Source organism: Trichomycterus rosablanca, chromosome 1 (genome assembly GCF_030014385.1).
Source record: "Trichomycterus rosablanca isolate fTriRos1 chromosome 1, fTriRos1.hap1, whole genome shotgun sequence".
In the NCBI taxonomy this organism is placed as follows: domain Eukaryota; kingdom Metazoa; phylum Chordata; class Actinopteri; order Siluriformes; family Trichomycteridae; genus Trichomycterus; species Trichomycterus rosablanca.
The window spans coordinates 58979272-59002665 of record NC_085988.1 but is presented as its reverse complement, the minus strand read 5'-3'; the positions used below and the strand labels follow the sequence as shown (position 1 = coordinate 59002665).

General features: G+C 40.6%; 1 protein-coding gene across 1 annotated transcript in view; it reads right to left on the bottom strand.

Moving 5' to 3' along the window:
- The window catches only part of syn3 (synapsin III), a 178429-nt gene that overhangs the window by 131093 nt on the left and 23942 nt on the right, over positions 1–23394 (bottom strand). Inside the window, exon 2 of the mRNA XM_063004723.1 lies at positions 17557–17955. Coding sequence (XP_062860793.1) covers positions 17557–17951 — 395 coding nt within the window. The 5' untranslated portion in view covers positions 17952–17955. The remainder of the gene's footprint in view (positions 1–17556; positions 17956–23394) is intronic.

Below are 23394 nucleotides of genomic sequence, written 5' to 3'. Positions count from 1 at the left end.
CTTGGTCTCGTGGTCTGAGACAGGGCATTCCAGTAATCCATGTTCTTGGACGGCTTGTCTTCAGCATACTGTTTGCGGGCTTTCTTGTGCGTCAGCTTCCTTCTGGGATGACGACCATGCAGACCGAGTTGATGCAGTGTGCGGCGTATGGTCTGAGCACTGACAGGCTGACCTCCCACGTCTTCAACCTCTGCAGCAATGCTGGCAGCACTCATGTGTCTATTTTTTAAAGCCAACCTCTGGATATGACGCCGAACACGTGGACTCAACTTCTTTGGTCGACCCTGGCGAAGCCTGTTCCGAGTGGAACCTGTCCTGGAACACCGCTGTATGACCTTGGCCACCATGCTGTAGCTCAGTTTCAGGGTGTTAGCAATCTTCTTATAGCCCAGGCCATCTTTGTGGAGAGCAACAATTCTATTTCTCACATCCTCAGAGAGTTCTTTGCCATGAGGTGCCATGTTGAATATCCAGTGGCCAGTATGAGAGAATTGTACCCAAAACACCAAATTTAACAGCCCTGCTCCCCATTTACACCTGGGACCTTGACACATGACACCAGGGAGGGACAACGACACATTTGGGCACAATTTGGACATGTTCACTGTGGGGTGTACTCACTTATGTTGCCAGCTATTTAGACATTAATGGCTGTGTGTTGAGTTATTTTCAGAAGACAGTAAATCTACACTGCTATACAAGCTGTATACTGACTACTCTAAGTTATATCCAAGTTTCATGTCTATAGTGTTGTCCCATGAAAAGATATAATGAAATATTTGCAGAAATGTGAGGGGTGTACTCACTTTTGTGATACACTGTAAATGACGCTCAAGTTAGTGAACATTTAGTCACTCGCTGTTCATTTAACAGATGCAGACTCTCTCTCTCTTTCACACAGAGACACACATGCCCTCATATTGATGATGCTGAAGTCTTTATGATTATAAATGAGAAAGTTTAATCATCTGCACCCCTGAGCTCTGAAAAGAACTCTAGACTGACTCACACCAGTAATACAGTAATAAAGTCTCTGACTTTACATCTACAAGGTGGACCAACTAGGTAGGAGTGTCTAATAGAGCGGACAGTGAGTGGACACGGTATTTAAAAACTCCAGCAGCACTGCTGTGTCTGATCCACTGAAACCAGCACAACACACACTAACACACCACCACCATGTTAGTGTCACTGCAGTGCTGAGAATGATCCACCACCTAAATAATACCTGTGGTGGTCCTGACCATTGAAGAACAGAGTAAAAGCAGGCTAAAAAATTATGTAGATAAATAGATGGACTACAGTCAGTAATTGTACAGTAGAACTACAGTGCTTTTATATGGTAAGTGGAGCTGATAAAAGGTTTTAATTTTATGCCTGATCAGTGTATTATCTTTAAGGGGGTCCAACTAACCTGTATCACTAGGCTTGCTGCAGTGTTTTCCACCTTTTGTATGTTTAACCAACAATACCAAGTTAAAGTGGCTCAGGAGTTCCATCATAGGTAAGGCCTTCAGATATATTTCCCTGTGATGGGATGTTATTCCTTTTGTAATCTGCTCTAATTTCATGTTTATGTGAAATTCTTACATTCCCTGGGCTTGTTTTTATAGGCATTTAATTGGGGTTAACCCCAAAAGGGTAACGAAGGCCAGCCGTGGAAAGACCATCTCTAAAAAGACAGACAAGATTGAAAAAGAAGACGCAGAACGTAAAACCACATGTTGCCACCCCATTAAAAACCTGATGTATTTTGAGTGGCACTTTATAAGGGTTTCATGTTTGAAATGTTGCTCTAGCCTTCAGTCGTTTCATTTCTCATTCTCATTAAATATTAAATTAATATGAAATAAAATACAGGAAAAAGTACAGAAACTAAAAGAGAAGTAAAAAGGGAAATTAAAGCTAAGGATAAAAGAGTTAAAAAGTGTCCATTGTAACTGGAGAGAAGGAATAAGAAAGAGAGAGATGGAGATGGTCTGGTGAAAGCTGATGTGTGTGGAATCATTGTGCCCACAATGAGAGAGGGAGCTGAGAACGAGGTCATGTCTGTCAGGGGCAGCCCGGGTCTCCTAGCTACATGATCCCTCTCTTCTGGAATGCTCACAGAGGAAGAGAGAGAGTGTGTGTGAGAGGAAAAGGGCGAGAGAGATGAGAGAAACGACAGGCTGCTTGACCACTGCTCTAGAATCACAGACAAAAAACTTTCACTCTATGCCACATCACAACATATCTGATGAACATGTACATTTCCTAAAGCTTTACACTGCACAAGACATAAGTGTATTTTATATAACCTTAACATATTATATTAAGATAGAACATTTGACTTTCGGTAATACCCAATGAAATAAGTTCAGCTCAGTAATTTTTAACCTGGAACAGTCATAGTTGCCACCTTGTCTGGAAGTCTGTTTGTTAAATTTGTGCCCAACAAGAGCTTCTTCAGCCAACTGTGTAATTATTGTGAAATGGAAACATTAACTTATAAAACAATATTAAACATGCTCAGTCTGTAGAGAATATCATACACAGTGTATTTCAAGTAGTACCCTCACATTTGGTCAAAATTGAATTTAGCTGACTGTTAGGTATAAAAGGTATTATTTGGAACGTAACAGCTCTCCTCTGCTCCATGTGCTGACAAATACAGCAAGATACACTAATCAGCCATAACATTAAAACCACCTCATTGTTTCTACTCTCACTGTCCATTTTATCAGCTCCACTTACCATATAGGATCACTTTGTTGTTCTACAATTACTGACTGTAGTCCATCTGTTTCTCTACATATCTTTTTAATGGTCAGGACCCCCACAGGACCACCACAGAGCAGGTATTATTAAGGTGGTGGATCATTCTCAGCACTGCAGTGACACTGACATGGTGGTGGTGTGCTAGTGTGTGTTGTGCTGGTATGAGTGGATCAGACACTGCAGCGCTGCTGGAGTTTGTAAATACCGTGTCCACTCTCTGTCCACTCTATTAAACACTCCTACCTAGTTGGTCCACCTTGTAGATGTAAAGTCAGAGACGATTGCTCATTTATTGCTGCTGCTTGAGTTGGTCATCTTCTAGACCAGGGGTGTGAAACTCACGGCCCGCGGGCCAGATCCGGCCCGCCACGTCATTTTATGTGGCCCGCGAGAGCTTAAACGACTGTATGATTGTTGTGATGGTTCGAGTCGTTACAGAGACGCGCTTATAATTTAATGGGACACCTGCGCCTAGAGTAGACAGAGAGTGGACACGGTATTTACAAACTCCAGCAGCGCTGCTGTGTCTGATCCACTCATACCAGCACAACAAGTGCAACTGTTGACATCATAGTCATGGCAACTAACTTTGACCTTCGCTGAGAAGCCATGTGACTTTTACGGCAAAAGGACACGGGTAGTAATGTAAACAATAATGATAAATATACATAATTATCTTGCAGTATAATACCAAAGCATCGTCTGTAAGTAGTGGCGTTTATATTCTCAGTTGTTTGTAAATGTTTAGTGAGTATATCACAGCGCTTTAGTTACAAATTTACCGTAATTAAATACAATTGTTACCGTTACTATAGCAATTAGTATCTTTACACAAAACTAACTGCTTAGCGCTATTTTACGTTTGGTTAAATCTCACATTGTACCAGATGTAACACTTGACTACAGCTGTGTGCTTGTACTGTATTAAGTTCTTTATTGTTTTTATTGTTTGTATTTTTACTTCATTCTGGTGCACACAGTGTATCACACAGCTGGGAAGCAAATAAAACCGACTGTATTCTGAAGAGAGCTGTCTGTCTGTCTAGCTGAGCAAGGGGGATAAACTAATAGTGAGGGCAGAACAATTGTCTTAAAATACACTGTAAAATCCTACATTCACTGCATCTCTCAAAATGCATGCTGATTTTGTGACCTGCAAAGTGACACATCCCGCCAGTAGATGATGTTAAGAAATATTTACACATAATCCCAAAATTTACAAGAAGATAAGTAAGAAAATTAAGCAGAAGGAGGAAATTTAATGAAAATGAAAACAAGTTTGTGCTTCAGGAAGAGAAAACGGTGCGTCTCTTGTGTTATGAGGCTGTGTCTGTGGTAAAGTAGGACAATATAAATGCAGAATTTAGCCTCCAAGAAAAACAACAGACTGCAATCACAGCAGAATACGTTACAATCGGCCCTTTGAGGGCCACAATAATGCTGATGTGGCCCTCGGTGAAAATGACTTTGACACCCCTGTTCTAGACCTTCATCAGTGGTCACAGGACACTGCTCACGGGGCGCTGTTGGCTGGATATTTTTGGTTAATCTCAGTCCAGCAGTGACAGTGAGGTGTTTAAAAACTCCAGCAGTGCTACTGTGTCTTATCCACTAATACAAGCACAACACACACTAACACACCACCACCATGTCAGTGTCACTGCAGTGCTGAAAATCATCCACCACCTAAATAATACCTGGTCTGTGGGGGTCCTGACCATTGAAGAACATAGTAAAAGGAGGTTACAAAGTGTTTCTATATAGTCAGTGTAGCTGATAAAATGGACAGTGAGTGTAGAAACAAGGAGGTTATTATCTATTCATTAGTTTTATATTTCTGTTATGCAAAGAGAAAGCAATACATCAATTCTATGGGTTCTATCAGTTCTCTGGGCCCAAGAAATCTCAGATAGACCGAAAGACTATAAACATGTGATATGGTTAGATGAGTCCATGTTTCAGCTTGTTTTTGGGGAAAAAAACATAAAGTTCTCCATGCCAAAGACTAAAATGATCATCCAGACTGCTATTAGTGAAAGCCAGCATCTCTCATGGAATTAGGGAGGCAACAGTGTCTATGGCAGTGACTGCCATACATGTGAAAGAATTGTTAACATGAAGGCTTATAAGCTCAAGGCGACATTTATTCCCAGAAAGTCCATGTCCAAGTAATTTAGGAAGACAATGCCAGGCTCCATTCTGCAATGCACAACAACAGTGTGACATTGTAGACACAGAGTGTATCTGCTTCACTAGCCTGCCTGCAGTCTGAATCTGTCACATATTGAAAATGTATGACGGATAATGAAGATGAAAATCAGACAATTGAAAAAACACAGTGTTGAGCAGCTGAAGGATTGTGTTAAGCAATAATGGGAAAACATTTCCTCTGTAAAACAAGTAGTATCCTAAATTGAAAGTGGAATTAATAGAAACATGTCTCTGTCACAATCTGTGTTATAGTCATTAAATTTTACATTTGGTTATATTCACAAAATATAAGTATGTTGGTCAGTAAAAGCATTGACAATCTTTTCTTTCTACTTTTGTCAATTATATAAAGGTCAACAAAATTAAATGATTGCTCTTTGGTTTCAATGTTCAGTTCCAATTTACCCTGTCTGTTTACCCATCATAGGCGCTTTCAATAGTGAAAGATACCTCTTTCACTGGCTTGCGACTATCGCTTATGCATATACAGGAGGTGTGTTGTGATACATTCGTCTCATAATGAGCATTAAGATTGTCTACAATTTGAGACACTGTAGTCCTTCTGTTATATTACACATATTACATAACCAAGTGCTGAACAATTTAACTTGAACAAACATCTGCATATTACTTCATAAACGCTTTACCCTGTCAGCAAACCTTGTACAAAACAGCAGCAGCATGAGATACAGACTCCTCAGGCAATGGCTAGGCTCAATGTGTGCTTTTAAACAGACATAATTGTCCCCAGTCCTCAAAAAACCTTTTTATTTTATTTATAGCCTCTTGCTGATGACTCCACAAAGTAAGTAAAATACTCCTGTATACAACTCCTGGAAAGTTCATGATGTAATCTACCTTACCTTCTATCATAGAAGGATGAGGACAATATCAACTTCTTTCAACATTATTTTGTTCCACATTTTGTTATTGATAGCATTTGTTTGTTTCACTAAAAGTTGTGCACATATTTCATGAAAAATGTACAGTATAATGAAACTTTTATAAGAAGCAAATGTTTATGGCTAGACAACTGTGTTGGAGTATGCTGAAACAGCAAGGGGTGTTTACAGGTAGCCGTTATCAATACCCATAAACAGTGGTTCGAAGAAGTAAAAACCATAAACAGCCAACAGGTTGTTGGAAGGCCAAGACTTAATACCAGAGGACATGAAGGCTATGGGGTCAGGTACAGACCAACAGAAGGACTACTGTTTTTCAAATTGCAAATAATCTTAATATGTATTATAAGATAAATGTGTCTCAACACACCTCCTGTATTTGGGGTTGCATAAGCAAAAATCGCAAACCAGTAACAGTGCCCATGCTAACTCTTATTCACTATTAAAAGCACCTATGGTGGGTAAACAGGCACTGGAACTGGTCATTGAAGCCAAAAAGCAACTTTTTGAACTTTATAAAACTGACAAAAGTAGAAAGAATTATTGCTTATGCGACCGCATATACAGGAGGTGTGCTGTGACACATTTGCCTTATACTGAGCATTAGGATTATCTGTAATTTGAGACACAGTAGTCCTTCTGTTGGTCTGTACCAGACTCCACAGCCTTCATGTCCTCTGGTATTAAGGAATCTTGGTTAAAATAAAGTTAATAAAGAGAAAGTTCCACAAAAAGCAGTTTAAAAGGTAACAGGTTGGGTCACCAAGATTAAGTATAAAAGAAGCCTCCACCAAAGGCCAAGTCTTTGCAAACAAGAATGGGTCACACGAATTATATTATTGATCTTTGGCTTTAATGACTAGTTCCAATGTCTGTTTACCCATCCTATGTGCTTTCAATAGTAAAAAAGAGTTAACATGGGCATTTTTACTGGTTTGCGATTATCGCTTATGCAACCCCAAATACAAGAGGTGTGTTGTGACACATTCGTCTTATAATGAATGTTGAGAGTATTTGCAATTTGAGGCACAGTAGTCCCTCTGTCGGTCTATACCAGACCCCATAGCCTTCATGTCCTCTGGTATCTTGGAGTCTTGGCCACCCAACAACCTGTTGGCTGTTGATAATAGGAGTTAACATGAATAAGAGTTAACATGGGCACTCTGGCTGGCCTGCGATTATACAACCGCGTATACAGGAGGTGTGTTGTGACACGTTCGTCTCATAATGAGCATTAGGATTATCTGCAATTTGAGACACAGTAGTCCTTCTGTTGGTCTGTACCAGGCCCCATAGCCTTCATGTCCTCTGGTATTAGGGAGTCTTGACCTCCCAACAACCTGTTGCTGTTTACGCATTTTACTTCTTTGAACCACTGTTAATGGGTATTCATCATGGCTACCTGTAAACACCCCTTGCTGTTTCAGCATACTCCAACACAGTCATCTAGCCATGATAATTTGCTCCTTATAAAAGTCACTTTATACATTTTACATGAAATATGTGTGAGACTTTCAGTGAAACATAAACAAATGCACTTAATGTTAATAATGTAATGCAAAATAATTTAGAAAGAAGAAGACGTGTCTTTTCTTAAGGTTGATGAAAGCATAAAATGGCCAGGAGTTGTATACAGGAGTGTTTTACTTACTTCAGTCATCAGCAAGAGGCTATGAATAATCCGAGAAGCTCTGAGGCATACCTGTATCTTTACAAAAAAAAGCTGAAAAGGTTCTATTGAGGACTGGGGACAATTATGTCTATTTAAAAGCACACACTGAGCCTAGCCGGAGCCTGAAGAGTCTGTATCACCGAGCTTAAGCTGTCACTTAAAGAAATATTCACAAAGAAGGATGCTCATACATCAAGGGACTCGGGAGTTTATAGTCATGCTGCTGCTATTTTGTGTAAGGTTTGCTGACAGGGTTAACAGTTTATGAAGTAATATGCAGATGTTTGTTCAAGATAAATTATTCAGCACTTGGTGATGTAATATAGGTCCCAAACATTATGCTAGATTTGTTTTCAACAACAAAACAGCTAAATATATGGTCTGAAACAGGACAATGCAGTCTTATCTTTGTCTTAAGTGTTCATGCTTGTTTAGTTTCAACCAGTCAATTTCAGAATAAAAACAGCCTTGGAATGAACTAGAACATGAACTGAGGCTTTTTTGACCAACACCAGTGTCCAGTCATACAAAGGTTTTTTTGGCTGAACAGGCAGACATACTTCTTGTGAGAAGACTTCTCAGAAAAGTGGCTGTTGTTATAGCTAAAAAGAATCACACAGAGGTCACTATTTTAATACTTTTTGTTTTTGAAATAGGATGATGGTCAAGTGTCCAAATAGTTTTGCTCATATAATGTACATATACAGAATTGTATATATAGACGTTTAAATCACAAGCATGCTTAAAATTTTATTGCATTTTTGTTACTGTGCATGAAAGGATATTTCCTTTCAGATGCCTGGTTGTAAACTGAAACGCAGAGCTTAGGTTTGTCAGTTGGATAATTGCTCCATCTTGAGGTTACAGCACTTATTGCAGCTGTTGTACAGTTTTGTACTGTGTCAGTAATGGTCATACAACGTATAAAAGTAAAAAAAGTTTACCTATACACTATACTGTATAATGCTTAATGTGTTTCCAGGACCACAATATGCTAAACAATTTTGAAATGGAAACTGGCACAACCTTAAACCTTTTGAGGGTTGACCGTTTGACCAAATTGGACATCCCAGCAAGCAGGGCATTGGTCAGCAAGGTAAAGAAGAACCCAGTGTTTACTTTATAATTCCTTAAACCCCCCCATAAATTTGGCACAAGAAGGAAGCCACTGTTGGATTTGGAGATTGCTAAGTGACATGTAAAGGACAAGATAAATAAAAGATTCTATTCTGAAATACACTGCCTGGCCAAAAAAAAAAAGGACACACACACACCGCCTTTAGCTTTGATTACGGTACGTATTCGCTGTGGCATCGTTTCCACAAGCTTCTGCAATGTCACAACATTTATTTCTGTCCAGAGTTGCATTAATTTTTCCCCAAGATCTTGTATTGATGATGGGAGATTTGGACCACTGCGCAAAGTCTTCTCCAGCACATCCCAAAGATTCTCAGTGGGGTTCAGGTCTGGACTCTGTAGTGGCCAATCCATGTGTGAAAATGATGTCTCATGCTCCCTGAACCACTCTTTTACAATTTGTTAGCCTCACTGACAAGTGGTTTTCTTAATGCTACACAGCTGTTTAGTCCCAATCCCTTGAGTTCCCTTCGCATTGTGCGTGTGGAAATGCTCTTACTTTCACTATTAAACATCTCCCTGAGTTCTACTGGAGTTTTTCTACCATTTGATTTCACCAAACGTTTAAGTGATCGCCGATCACAATCATTCAAGATTTTTTTCCGATTACATTCCTTCCTCGAAGATGATGTTTCCCCACTGTCCTTCCACTTTTTAATAATGCGTTGGACAGTTCCTAACCCGATTTTAGTAGTTTCAGCAATCTCCTTAGATGTTTTCTCTGCTTGATGCATGCCAATTTGACCCTTCTGAAACAGATGAACATCTTTTCAACGACCACAGGATGTGTCTTTCGACATGGTTGTTTAACAAACGAGAAGCTACTCACTGCATCAGTTAGGGTTAAATAACTTGTTGCCAGCTGAAACATAATCACCCATGCAGTAATTATCCAATGGGAGGCTCTTACCTATTTGCTTAGTTAAATCCAGGTGGTGACCTTTTTTTTGGCCAGGCAGTGTATTTGAGCGTAACATCAAACACTATGCCTGGTGAAAAAACATGCCATGGACAGCACCTGGCTTATACTATTAGCTATGATGGAATATGGAGGTGGCAGCAGCATCATGCTATGTGGTTTGTCTCAATGGTAGGGGCAGTGAGACTGATTAGCATTATGTGACTGATAAATCCAGCCAAATACAGAAATATGCTTGAAGAAAACCTGCTCCCAAGCACACACAAACTCAAACCGGTGTGCCGGGTCACCTTTCAATATCAAGATGACCAGAAGAATACAGCCAAAACCACACTGTAGTAGCTTCTGGGCAAGACTATTAATGTCCTACAGAAGCTCAGATTTAAACCCCATTAAATATCTGTAAGGAGACCTGAAAATGCACAAATGCTTACAGCATAGCTGCCATTAAGAATTGGATAAACTGGCGAAACCCAGATGTGCAAAGCTTGTAGAGAGGTATCCAGGAGGACTTGCAGCTGCCAAATGTGCTTCTAAAAAGTGTTGAATAAACAGTCTAAATAATTTTGTGAACAAGATATTTTAGTTTTTGATCCCTTGTGTAGTTCACACTACACGACTTTCCAAGTCGCCAGATTATTGTACAGTTCACACTACACGACTGGATCTCTTGCAGTCTTTTAAGTCATTGTGTATTTCACACTACACAACTGATCGGCGATAGCGGGTCACACACTACACCATCTATCACCGGGAGGAATCACAGGCGAGTCTATCTGGTCTCCCAAACCACGTTTTGTCACAAAAACACACACGAGAAGTGACGAGAGGTTTAATGATACCACGTCCAAAAATGTACTTCATCAAAGTTGTTTGTGCGCTGATGTGCTGCGTAAAAGCAAGTACGAAAAATAAATGAATCTGAGTGGATTGGGCTGCGCGACCAGCAGGGATTGTCTGTACTGTAGTGAGTTGGAGGTTAATAAATATTTTTTTAAATGCAGTGTTGGTATTATGGTTTGTCGTGGACAATAAGATCACAAAATACTGTAAAGCTTGTGTGTGTGCTAATGTATTCTGATAGAAACTATATTATGCCCCTGTCCCATGTTTTTACACTCCTCCCATGGGTTTCCCCTCACCCCGTATCTGACGTTCTCATTGGCTGTAGCAGACATCCCAAGTTGCAAAAACTCATTTCAGGGAGGTACCTCCAGACCCGGACACCGAAATCCCCCCCCCCCCACAAAAAAAAGGAAACTAAAAAACCTAAGGATATGGGTGACAACAGAACTTTTAGGAGCTGCTAACTGAGCTACTTAGCTAACTGTTCACGTCGCAAACACATTAATGTGTACTACATAGTGCACTAGATAGTGTGCAAGATAATAGATTTATGTTACATACATAGTGCACTAGATTGTATATTAGAAAATAATTTATGTTCCTTACTTAGTGCACTAGATAGTGTACTAGATAATAGACTTATGTTTTTTACATAATGCTTTAGGTAGCATATTATTTAACGGATTCAGGTTCCCTACATAGTGCACTTAATTGTATATCAGATAACGGATTTATGTTCCCTACATAGTGCACTAGATAGTATTTTAGATATGAATTTGTTTCCTATGTAGTGCACTACATAGTGAATTAGACAATTGGTTTATGTTCCCTACACAGTGCACTAGATTGTATATCAGATCACGGATTTATGTTCCCTACATAGTGCACTAGATAGTATTTTAGATATGAATTTGTTTCCTATGTAGTGCACTAGATAGTGAATTAGACAATTGGTTTATGTTCCCTACACAGTGCACTAGATTGTATATCTGATCACGGATTTATGTTCCCTACATAGTGCACTAGATAGTGTATTAGATAACGCATTCATGTTCACTACATAGTGCACTAGAAAGTATAACTAGATGATGATTTGTGTTCCTTACATAGTGCACTAGATAGTGTATTACATAATTAATTATGTTCCCTACATAGTGCACTAGGTTGTATGTCAGATAACGGATTTATGTTCCCTACATAGTGCACTAGACAGTATATTAGACAATTGATTTATGTTCCCTACACAATGCGCTAGATTGTATATCAGATAACGGATTTCATACGCGATCGGGGAAAAAAGTCTGTGCGTGCGTGTGTGTGTGTGTGTGTGTGTGTGTGTGTGCGCGCGCTCTTGGCTGCTCGTTCTAGATTCCGGGAGATTTTATCTGACTTGCGGGCATCAGGGAGCTGCTATGTACAGTGTATCACAAAAGTAAGTACACCCCTCACATTTCTGCAGATATTTAAGTATATCTTTTCATGGGACAACACTGACAAAATGACACTTTGACACAATGAAAAGTAGTCTGTGTGCAGCTTATATAACAGTGTAAATTTATTCTTCCCTCAAAATAACTCAATATACAGCCATTAATGTCTAAACCACCGGCAACAAAAGTGAGTACACCCCTAAGAGACTACACCCCTAAATGTCCAAATTGAGCACTGCTTGTCATTTTCCCTCCAAAATGTCATGTGACTTGTTAGTGTTACTAGGTCTCAGGTGTGCATAGGAAGCAGGTGTGTTCAATTTAGTAGTACAGCTCTCACACTCTCTCATACTGGTCACTGAAAGTTCCAACATGGCACCTCATGGCAAAGAACTCTCTGAGGATCTTAAAAGACGAATTGTTGCGCTACATGAAGATGGCCAAGGCTACAAGAAACTGAGCTAAAACTGAGCTGCAGCACAGTGGCCAAGATCATCCAGCGTTTTAAAAGAGCAGGGTCCACTCAGAACAGACCTCGCGTTGGTCGTCCAAAGAAGCTGAGTGCACGTGCTCAGCATCACATCCAACTGCTGTCTTTGAAAGATAGGCGCAGGAGTGCTGTCAGCATTGCTGCAGAGATTGAAAAGGTGGGGGATCAGCCTGTCAGTGCTCAGACCATACGCCGCACACTACATCAAATTGGTCTGCATGGCTGTCACCCCAGAAGGAAGCCTCTTCTGAAGTCTCTACACAAGAAAGCCTGCAAACAGTTTGCTGAAGACATGTCAACAAAGGACATGGATTACTGGAACCATGTCCTATGGTCTGATGAGACCAAGATTAATTTGTTTGGTTCAGATGGTCTCAAGCATGTGTGGCGGCAATCAGGTGAGGAGTACAAAGATAAGTGTGTCATGCCTACAGTCAAGCATGGTGGTGGGAATGCCATGGTCTGGGGCTGCATGAGTGCAGCAGGTGTTGGGGAGTTACATTTCATTGAGGGACACATGAACTCCAATATGTACTGTGAAATACTGAAGCAGAGCATGATCCCCTCCCTCCGGAAACTAGGTCGCAGGGCAGTGTTCCAGCATGATAATGACCCCAAACACACCTCTAAGACGACCACTGCTTTATTGAAGAGGCTGAGGGTAAAGGTGATGGACTGGCCAAGCATGTCTCCAGACCTAAACCCAATAGAACATCTTTGGGGCATCCTCAAGCGGAAGGTGGAGGAGCGCAAAGTCTCGAATATCCGCCAGCTCCATGATGTCGTCATGGAGGAGTGGAAAAGCATTCCAGTGGCAACCTGTGAAGCTCTGGTAAACTCCATGCCCAGGAGAGTTAAGGCAGTTCTGGGAAATAATGGTGGCCACACAAAATATTGACACTTCAGGAACTTTCACTAAGGGGTGTACTCACTTTTGTTGCCGGTGGTTTAGACATTAATGGCTGTATATTGAGTTATTTTGAGGGAAGAATAAATTTACACTGTTATATAAGCTGCACACAGACTACTTTTCATTGTGTCAAAGTGTCATTTTGTCAGTGTTGTCCCATGAAAAGATATACTTAAATATCTGCAGAAATGTGAGGGGTGTACTCACTTTTGTGATACACTGTATATGCGGGAGACTCCCAGAACTTCCGGGAGACTTGGGATGTCTGCTATAGTTCGACACCCCACTCGCTGCCTTTCAGACTACACGATTTTGAGTCGATGACTGGTCCAGATATTTAACATGCTAGATATTTTTCTTGAGTCGCTCGGATCAAGTTGTTGAACAGTTCACACATAGCGATCGAGAGCCGAGTGTGGAGCCCAAAGCGAAGTTGCTTCCAAGCTGCAACATCTAGCAGTCGGCGAGTGAAAATCATGTAGTGTGAACTAGGCATTAGTCATTATGACAAATTCAACACATTTAAGTGTGGAAAAGGCCAAAGGTTCTGAATACTTTTTGAATTTATATATAATTATACAGGTGTCAAACAGTAAAATGGAAAAACATTATAAACTTTATATTGCATACATAATAAAAACAGTTACACTGCATCAAATCGATTATTAATCATAAATCTTAGCTCTACACCACGTTCTTGTTCTGAAATATCATTTTAAACATTAATCTTTAGAGTGAAATATATTTTGGGCAATGTGGTTCATTGCAGTTTTGACTCAGGCCAAGTGCAGTCAGTGGACAGTTAGGCCACAATTGGCTTGATAAACAACAGCTTCAGTAAATGAAATGCCAGATGAAACGTAAGCATGAATTGTAGTCACAGATTCACATTGTAACAAGTCAACTCTTTAACATCTTTTCTAGGTACTGAAATCAGTACAGAATAAAGCATACTAAAACAGTTTCACAGAACGCAGTGGAGTTACACATCTGTGTGCCAGCAAAAATGTTTTCTACAAAAGCACTTTTTTTTCCTTCCCTAAATGTTGTTTCAAAACACTTAACACAACCAGATCCCTATATAACACTCAAATGAAAGTTTGCTGCAACAGCCAAACAGAATGGCTCATTAATCAGGCTTTCTAATAACAGAGGGAACATTAACAGTGGGTTGTAAATCCCTACTGAAATTAATGGGCTGTTTGAAACCATCTATAATAAAATCTTTCAGTCTCTCAGAAAGGTGCAGTAAAAGACTCATCATGCAAAAGTATTTTTATATACAGTCAAGCCAGAAAGTCTGCACACAACTTTCACTTTCTCCACGTTTTATTACATTACAGACACAATTCTACACAAAATAGCCCACAATGACAAAGTGAAAGCAGGTTTTTAGACATTTGTGCTAATTTATTAAAAATCGAAATGTAAAATATATCAATATCATTTCATATGAGCTGAGGAGTATTTTGTTTTCACTGATACTGCTTGAGATGTTTTTACAATTTAACTGGAGTCCATCTGTGGTAAATTCAATTGATTGGACATGATTGGGGATTGCCAACACCTGTCTATATAAGGTCCCACAGTTGACAGTGCATATCAGAGCAAGCTCCAAGCCATGGTGTCAAAGTAATTATCTGTAGACCTCAGAAACAGGATTGTGTCAAGGCATACATTCATAAATGAAAGAAGTAAATGGAAGAAGTTTGGAACCACCAAAAATCTTCCTAGACCTGACCACCCGGCCAAACTGAGCAATCGGGGAAGACGGGCCTTGGCTAGGTAGGTAAGCAGGAACCCAAGGGTCACTCTGACAGAGCTCCAGTGTATCCTTGTGGAGATGGGAGAACCTATCAGAAGATCAGCCATCCAGGCAGCACTCCACAAATCATGCCTTTATGGTAGAGTGGCCAGACAGAAGCCACTCCTTAGTAAAAGAAACATGACAGCCCGCTTGGAGTTTGCCAGAAGGCACCTAGAGGACTCTCAAACCATGAGAAACAAAATTATCTGGTCTGATGAAACCAAAATTAAACTTTTTACCAAGCGTCATGTCTGGAGGAAAACCAGGCACCGCTCATCACCTGGCTAATGCCATCCCTACAGTGAAGCATGGCAGTGGCAGCATCATGATGTGGGGATCAGCAGTGGGACCGGGGCGACTAGTCCTGATTGAGGGAAAGATGAATGCAGCTAAGTACTCAGAGATCCTTGAAGAAAACCTGCTCCAGAGTGCTCTGGACCTCAGACTGGGGCGAAGGTTTACCTTCCAACATGACAACCAACCAAAGCACACAGCCAGGAGAACAAAGGAGTGGCTTCGGAGAAAGTCTGTGAATGTCCTTGAGTGGCCCAGCCAGAGCCCAGACCTAAATCCAATCGAACATCTGTGGAAGGAGCTGAAAGTGGCTGTTGCAAGGATATGCCAAGAGGAATGGGCAAAAATGTCCAGAAACAAGTGTGCCAAGCTTGTAGCTTCTTTCCCAAGACGCCTTAAAGCTGTAATTGCTGCCAAAGGTGCGTACAGGCTAAGGGTGTGTACAGATATGTAACCCCTAAAATAAAATTGCATATTTTCAAAACTCTGGTTTCACTTCAGAATTATTGGTAATTGTGTGTAGATGTTTGAGGCAAAAAAAGAACTCAATCTATTATAGAATGAGTCTGTAACGTAATAAAACGTGGGGAAGGTGAAAGGGAGGTGCAGACTTTCCGGCTTGACTGTACATTAAAAAAAAAATTTTTTAATTACCTAGTAGTAGTAGTATGTAGTATGTAAGGAAAAATGTTATGGGCCACCTATAATCACACATATAAAAAAGTAACTGCCCCCTCTGTATGGTTGCTACACATGTCACAGCAACATAATGCTTCAGACACCGGCAATCACTTTGGAGAAATGTTAGCACACCTGTCTAAGCTAAATTGCTTTAATATTGCTATTTTGAAGTGCTTTTGTGCACACATTGCCTATTCATGCTTCAGCCAGAGTATACCACTGCCATGTTTATCTGCAAATTTGATGCTCTTATTGTGGAAGTATGTGATATGTTTATGTCAAATATAACAGGACCATGTGTTCCAAAAAGCTCAATAAGACTTAAATTCATTAGTTCACAAAACAATAAACCATGTAAACTCTCGTTAGTAGTAGTTTTCCATCTATACCAATTTTTGCTTGGTCTTTGTCTAATGCTAGTATCATAAACACTGACTTACCTTAAAATAATAAAGTAACTGACCTAATGAATAAATGACTTATTTTAATAAAATAAAAAATCTTACAGTTTATTTGATGTTCGGGTTCTTTTGTGACTCCCTAAGTGATTGTTAAAGCACTAATGACAGCATTTTAGCAGATGGATTAAAACCACCTTCTTGTTTCTACACTCACTGTCCATTTTATCAGCTCCACTTACCATATAGAAGCACTTCGTAGTTCTACAATTACTGACTGTACTCCATCTGTTTCTCTACATAATTTTTTAGCCTGCTTTCACCCTGTTCTTCAATGGTCAGGACCCCCACAGGACCACCACAGAGCAGGTATTATTTGGGTGGTGGATCATTTTCAGCACTGCAGTGACACTGACATGGTGGTGTGTTAGTGTGTGTTGTGCTGGTATGAGTGGATCAGACACAGCAGCGCTGCTGGAGTTTTTAAATACGGTGTCCACTCACTGTCCACTCTATTAGACACTCCTACCAAGTTGGTCCACCTTGTAGATGTAAAGTCAGAGACGATCGCTCATCTATTGCTGCTGTTTGAGTTGGTCATCTTCTAGACCTTCATCAGTGGTCACAGGACGCTGCCCACAGGGCGCTGTTGGCTGGATATTTTTGGTTGGTGGACTATTCTCAGTCCAGCAGTGTCAGTGAGGTGTTTAAAAACTACAGCAGCGCTGCTGTGTCTTATCCACTCATACCAGTACAACACACACTAACACACCACCACCATGTCAGTGTCACTGCAGTGCTGAGAATGATCCACCACCTAAATAATACCTGCTCTGAAGTGGTCCTGTGGGGGTCCTGACCATTGAAGAACAGCATGAAAGGGGGCTAACAAAGCATGCAGAGAAACAGATGAACTACAGTCAGTAATTGTAGAACTACAAAGTGCTTCTATATGGTAAGTGGAGCTGATAAAATGGACAGTGAGTGTAGAAACAAGGAGATGGCTGATCGTGTATAACTGATGTACTCTCTGCATTGCTGGCATGAGTAATGTTTTCTAGCAATATTAAACCAGAGTAATCACATCTCAGTAGAGACTTACCAATCAGTGTGTGCATCATCGATGACTAACAGTACTTTGGGCTTGCGGACTGCAGGCTTAAACAGGGCTGCAGCAGAAATGGTGGAAGCGGCAGCGGTGGCGGCATCCCCATGAGCGGCAACTTTGGCCTGGACAGCACTGGCGATCTGAGCTGTCTTCACGACGCTGGAGAAGGAGCTGAGAAATGTGCCTGAGGAGGCAGGCTGGGATGGGCCTTGGGCTGGTGCAGCAGGCGGCTGTGGCTGCGGCTGACGTCTCTCTGTGGCAGGAGACGCCGGGGAGCTAGTGGAGCTGCTGCCGCTGGAGCCAGATGGCCTTTGCAAGTCCATCATGTAGCCATTGGGCAGGTTGGCTACAAAGCTGCTGTCTGACAGACGTCGACGCAAGTAGTTCATTTTGCTGAATGGACAGATAAGAAAAAGAAATATGAGACCAACATAATACAGTGAAGGATTGCCTTTGTAATAACACAATATCTGAACTGAAATAGTTGAGTTGTACAGTTGTAGATTTAAGCAGTTACAGTTTGGTATAATATTCTACAGCAGAGGTGGTAAGTAACAAATTACATTTACTCGCGTTACTGTAATTAAGTGTTTTTTTTGTGTACTTGTACATTTTTAAATAGATTTTACAACCAGTAATTTTACTTTTACTTAAGTATGTTTTGTATTAAGAATTGTAATTCGCTACATTTTAAATAACATCCGTTACTGAGTTTTAAAAAAATGCTAAAAAATCGCGTCTGGGAAACTGCTGCAGTGAATTCTTCGATGGAAAATAAACTGGTGCTAAAATAAAGAAGCTGTAATCTAGGTATACAGTTGGGAAGGGCGATTTTTAAAAGTTTAAAAAAAGTTTAGTGATGAAAAGAAGGCTGGTCTATAGAATCCACAATTAATGCCAACTTCAGTGGTTATTAGTGATGGGAATTATAGATCTTTGAAGGGAGCCGGATCTTTTGGCTCCGTTCCTTTTAAAGAACCGTTAAAAAAAATGGCTCTTCGTTCTTTTTTTCAGGCAGCGAGAGGCGCTACTGGGTTACTATAAGACACCCCCGATATTAAAATCAATGATGAACAATCATGCAAATTTTGCTACCTTCATTAAATGTAGGCCTAATTCAAACAACACTTAAATGAGAAAAAAAGATTGTTGTCAAAAGTATACATACTGACAAGAAGTATATTTTAATAACAAAATAAAAAATAAATAAAAAATAAATCATCTGTTGTATAACTTGTAGCCAAACTGGGCTTACATTTCAAGCATAAAAACATTAGAAACACAAAAACAATTTAGTAACATTTACAAAAATTTGCATTAAAGGCAAGTTTGCATAAAAAAAAAACAAGTTCTTTGACTTTTGAAGGTCCGCTGGGTAATACGTGATAGAGAAAAAACTACAGGGAAGAAACATACTGTGGTTGCATTGCATTTAGTTTCAGAAAAATCCTCTCTTGTGCAGAGATGTGTCCGTGTTTGTTTCTGCTAAGCGGAATGGGTGGATTACCGCCGATAAGAACTGCGCACAAATAGAAATATATATAGAACGGCTCCCAGAGGCACGACTCTGTTCCTTTCATTCATATAAAGGGCCGTTCAATAGAATCGGATCGTTCACGAACGACCCATCACTAGTGGTCATACAGTTTGAAAAATGGTCTGTACTAAAATGACACATTTCACATCCCTAAATGTTGTGAATGTTGTATCAACGAGTTTATTTCTATTATATTTTAATTAAAAACAACTATATTGTGAGCTATATCCACTTGTCCTGTTTGCATTACACAGGAGAGACCCCCCCCCCCCCCCCACCGCTGTTAAAAAAGTAACTAAGTAACGTTTACTCTGAGTACATTTTAAATAAGTTACTTTTTACTTGAGTAGATTTTTAGACTAGTAATTTTACTACTTAAGTAAAAATATAAGTACAATATTTTAGTACTCTTTCCACCTCTGTTGTACAGTTACTAATCAAAATCTAATTAAAATATATTGTTTGGTGATACTGAAACTTCACTAGCAATAGCCATGAGTATTCAGCCAATTTATTGGGAACATGTCTTGACCCAGGATTAGTTCAAATCCTAAAAAAATAAAATAAAATGGACTTTTAATAAGATGGCAGTATGTGTACTACCAGCACTGCTGCAGACCCCTACCATGACCAAGCAGGGTATTGAGGGTACAGAGGATATATCATCTCTGTGCAGATGCTTTAGACCAGCCTACAGAGGGCGTAGTTGCAGCAGTAATGAGAAATATCTTTGCCCAGACAGAGCCAACTTAGATCTCACTGGTGGTAAATTAGAGTATTAGCATGCTTCCACACCAGAGTGCCCCCCCCCTTGCTAAAAAAAAAAAAAACAGAAATGAATGTAAAACAGCTTTTCATAAAGTGTAATGTATTCTACTGATTATATGGTTATTTTACATTATCATGGTATGTTATAGCAATAGAAAACATTATTCTGAAAAAGTAAATAAAATAAAGAAATCCATACCACTTAACAAACTCAACAAAGACTTTGGGACAAAACTGTATCATCACCTTATTTTTTTTTTTTTTTAATGCATTTTCTCCCCCTTTTGCTCCCCCCTTTAGCGCGACCAATTGCCCAATCATGCTTCCTCTCACAAATCATGCCGATCCCTGCTCTGGCCGAGGAGATCGAAGCTAACCCACGCCCCCTCCGACACGTGGGCAGCAAGCCATATGCATCTTATCACCCACACATTGACGAGTGTTGTGCCACCTAGCGTTGTGTACGAAGAGACACACCCTAAGAGCACTCTTTCCTCATCTCTGTGTAGGCGCCTCTAATCAGCCAGCAGAGGTCGTAATTGCACCATTCTGACAGAGAGAGACCCATATCCGGCTTAGTCCCGCCCATCTGAACAACAGGCCAATCGTTGTTTATGTGATTGCTCAGCCCAGCCGGCAAGGCAGAGCTGAGATTCAATACGATGCGCCACCTGAGCAGCCAATCATCACCTTATAAAGTGGAAAAATGTCTATAGCAAATTGAATTTACCTTATAGAAATTGACATAGTATAGGAAAGCGCACACCTGGGTCTATCAGGGTCCACAATTTACACTGTATTGTCAAGACCAAACTAAGCCATAACATCTAAAGAACTGTCTGCTATATCTGCAATCAAACTGTGGATAGATCAGGGCAAGGATATAAAATAATATCTTAATATTTGAGTGTTCCCACGTCCACAGTGACCTCAGTTATTTAAAAAAAAAAAAAGATAAGGCCGCTCATGTGGTGCAGCGGTAAAAGACAAGTTGAAGACCAGAGTTGGGATCTCGAATACATCATATCGAATCTCAGCTCTGCCTTGCCCATTGGGCTGAGCGGCCTCATGAACAACGATTGGCCTGTTGTTCATATAGGGGTGGGATAGGGTCTCTCTCATAACTAATGCTATTACGACCTGTGCTGGCTGATTGATGGCACCTGCACAAAGACGGGAAAAGAGTGCTGTCAGGGTATGTCTCTCCATACACAGTGCTGCTCCGCATTGTACTCGTCAAAGTGTAGGTGACAAAATGCATACATACTTCGTTCTCCTCAATCAGAGCGGGGATTGGCATTGGTGGAAAGACAATTGAACGCAAAAAGTGGAGCAAATGCATAAACAACTTAAATATACAAGGAAGATAAGCACAACTCTTTACATTCCTAGAGTTGGTCGTCCAGCCAGATTGGACATCCAGGCAATAAAAAGGAAGGTAAAAAAAAAATGCAGTGGTCACTTTGAAATACTACTTTGAAATACTATCTCGGCAGCACCACAAACCAGAGAAGAGTTTTGCCGCTTTGCTCAGTGCTTGGATTGAGCTGTGTGGTAAAACGTCATCAAAGTGCACCATGACACGAATATGCATTTATGTGAAACAACCACCAAATCCACTCTGAAAGCATCCACATGTCTCTATGTTTAGCTGTATTTTCTTCACTGTGTGTCTGTCTGCTCTCATCTCCGAAGACAACTTGGTGCCAGTGGCGGACCTGCCAGTTCTGATTGACTCTGACGAATGCCAATCATGCTCCACGGTGCTGAGCTGTGAGCACAGGTCCCACTAGTGGACCTTAAGTCCTCATGCCCTTATGGAGTCACTTTTGAACAGATCCTGGTTCTTCTGCTGGGTTGATGCCCTTCTACTGCCCAGGCCAGCTCTCATAGTGCTCTGTTACCTTGGATTTATGCCTTAGTTGTCATGGTGATGGTGGACCCTGGCGCATCTGGCTGCCGCTACCGTTATCGTATTTTATAGTATTTTATCATATTTTATTGTATTTTTATCTTATTTTTCTTTTCACTTTTATCTTTGTACACACTCATGTTATTGCTACCGCTCATGTTGCTTTATTTCTTTTTCATCGGATAATCTCAGCGCCTGTTGGATACTAAAAGACTGTGGTGTGTGTGTTGGATCATTTTAAAAGACGCGGACGCTGGTACGTTTTCTTCACATCCTGAAACGGTCTGGATTACAATTTACAGCTACGTGGTGAATGGTTGGGTGAGTTTTCCTGCGATCGGCACAATGTTGAACTATTCTGCTGACCAGCTGATGAAGTTCAACAATTACACTACTCCATCGTGTATTCTAGTCATCAAACAGCTTGGACTCCTTCGCCGGCCTCGTTATATTCACAGGGGCTCCTGGAGAAAGCTTGTCCCAGTGAGAGTAAGGAACTGCTCGGATGGTAAAGTGGGGTTTTCTAGGCATGCGCCATATACTCCCAATGGCCAGAACTCCCGAGCAGTACCTCCGTGTAGTCTCGAACCGCGTTACACCTGGCTGGTACCTGTGGTTCCTGATCAGCCCGCTACACACCTCCAGCCACGGCAGAGACTCCGAGCCAGAAACAGAGGAGTTAATACTGTCAGTCTCAGAGCACTGGAATACACACCGTTACCCCAGTCTCATTCTGTGTCAGTCCATATGGCACTGATAAATGCGCGCTCTGTCCACAATAAGACGTTTATTTTAAATGACTTTTTCACTTCTCATGGTTTGGACCTGTTGTTTTTAACTGAGACATGGGCTACAGGTGGTGAATCGGCTAGCGACTCCGCCCCCTTCTTGGAACTTTGCCCAATAGACTGCGGTTTCTTCAGTTTACCTCGGAATACGGGTAGAGGCGAAGGAGTTGCGGTGGTTTTTAAACAGCGTCTGAGATGCCAAATGCTGAATATTGGGACTTTTAAAAGTTTTGAAGCACTGGTTTTTAAATCTCACTCTGTTCTTCCATTACTCTGTGCAGTAGTATACAGACCTCCAAACCAAACAGCGACTTCATCACTGAGTTTGCTGAATTCCTTGCTATGATTGTACCTATGTCTGACAGCATTCTGCTTCTTGGTGATTTTAATATTCATGTCTGCTGCCCTGATAAATATCAGGTGAATGATTTTAATCAGCTACTGGACTCTTTTGGTTTTATTCAACATATTCATAAACCCACCCATATGCAAGGTCACACACTTGATTTAGTGTTTTCATCTGGTTTTGATATTGACAAACTAGATATTGAGGAGGCTAGTTTCTCTGATCATATGCCAGTAGTCTTTAGCTCAACTTTAACTGCGCATTTCCCTGCTCCTGTTTTAGGGCACTGGTCAAGGATTATCACTTCGTCTACATCTAACGATTTTTCCAGAGCCTTTTCTGACATGTTAAAATTGCCCAACTATGGTCAGACTCATGCTAATGCGGATGAGTTAGTTACTTTTTTTAATTATAACTGTTCAACTGTTCTGGATTATCTTGCCCCTATGAAATTTAAACGCTTAAAACCAAAAGTTCAGCC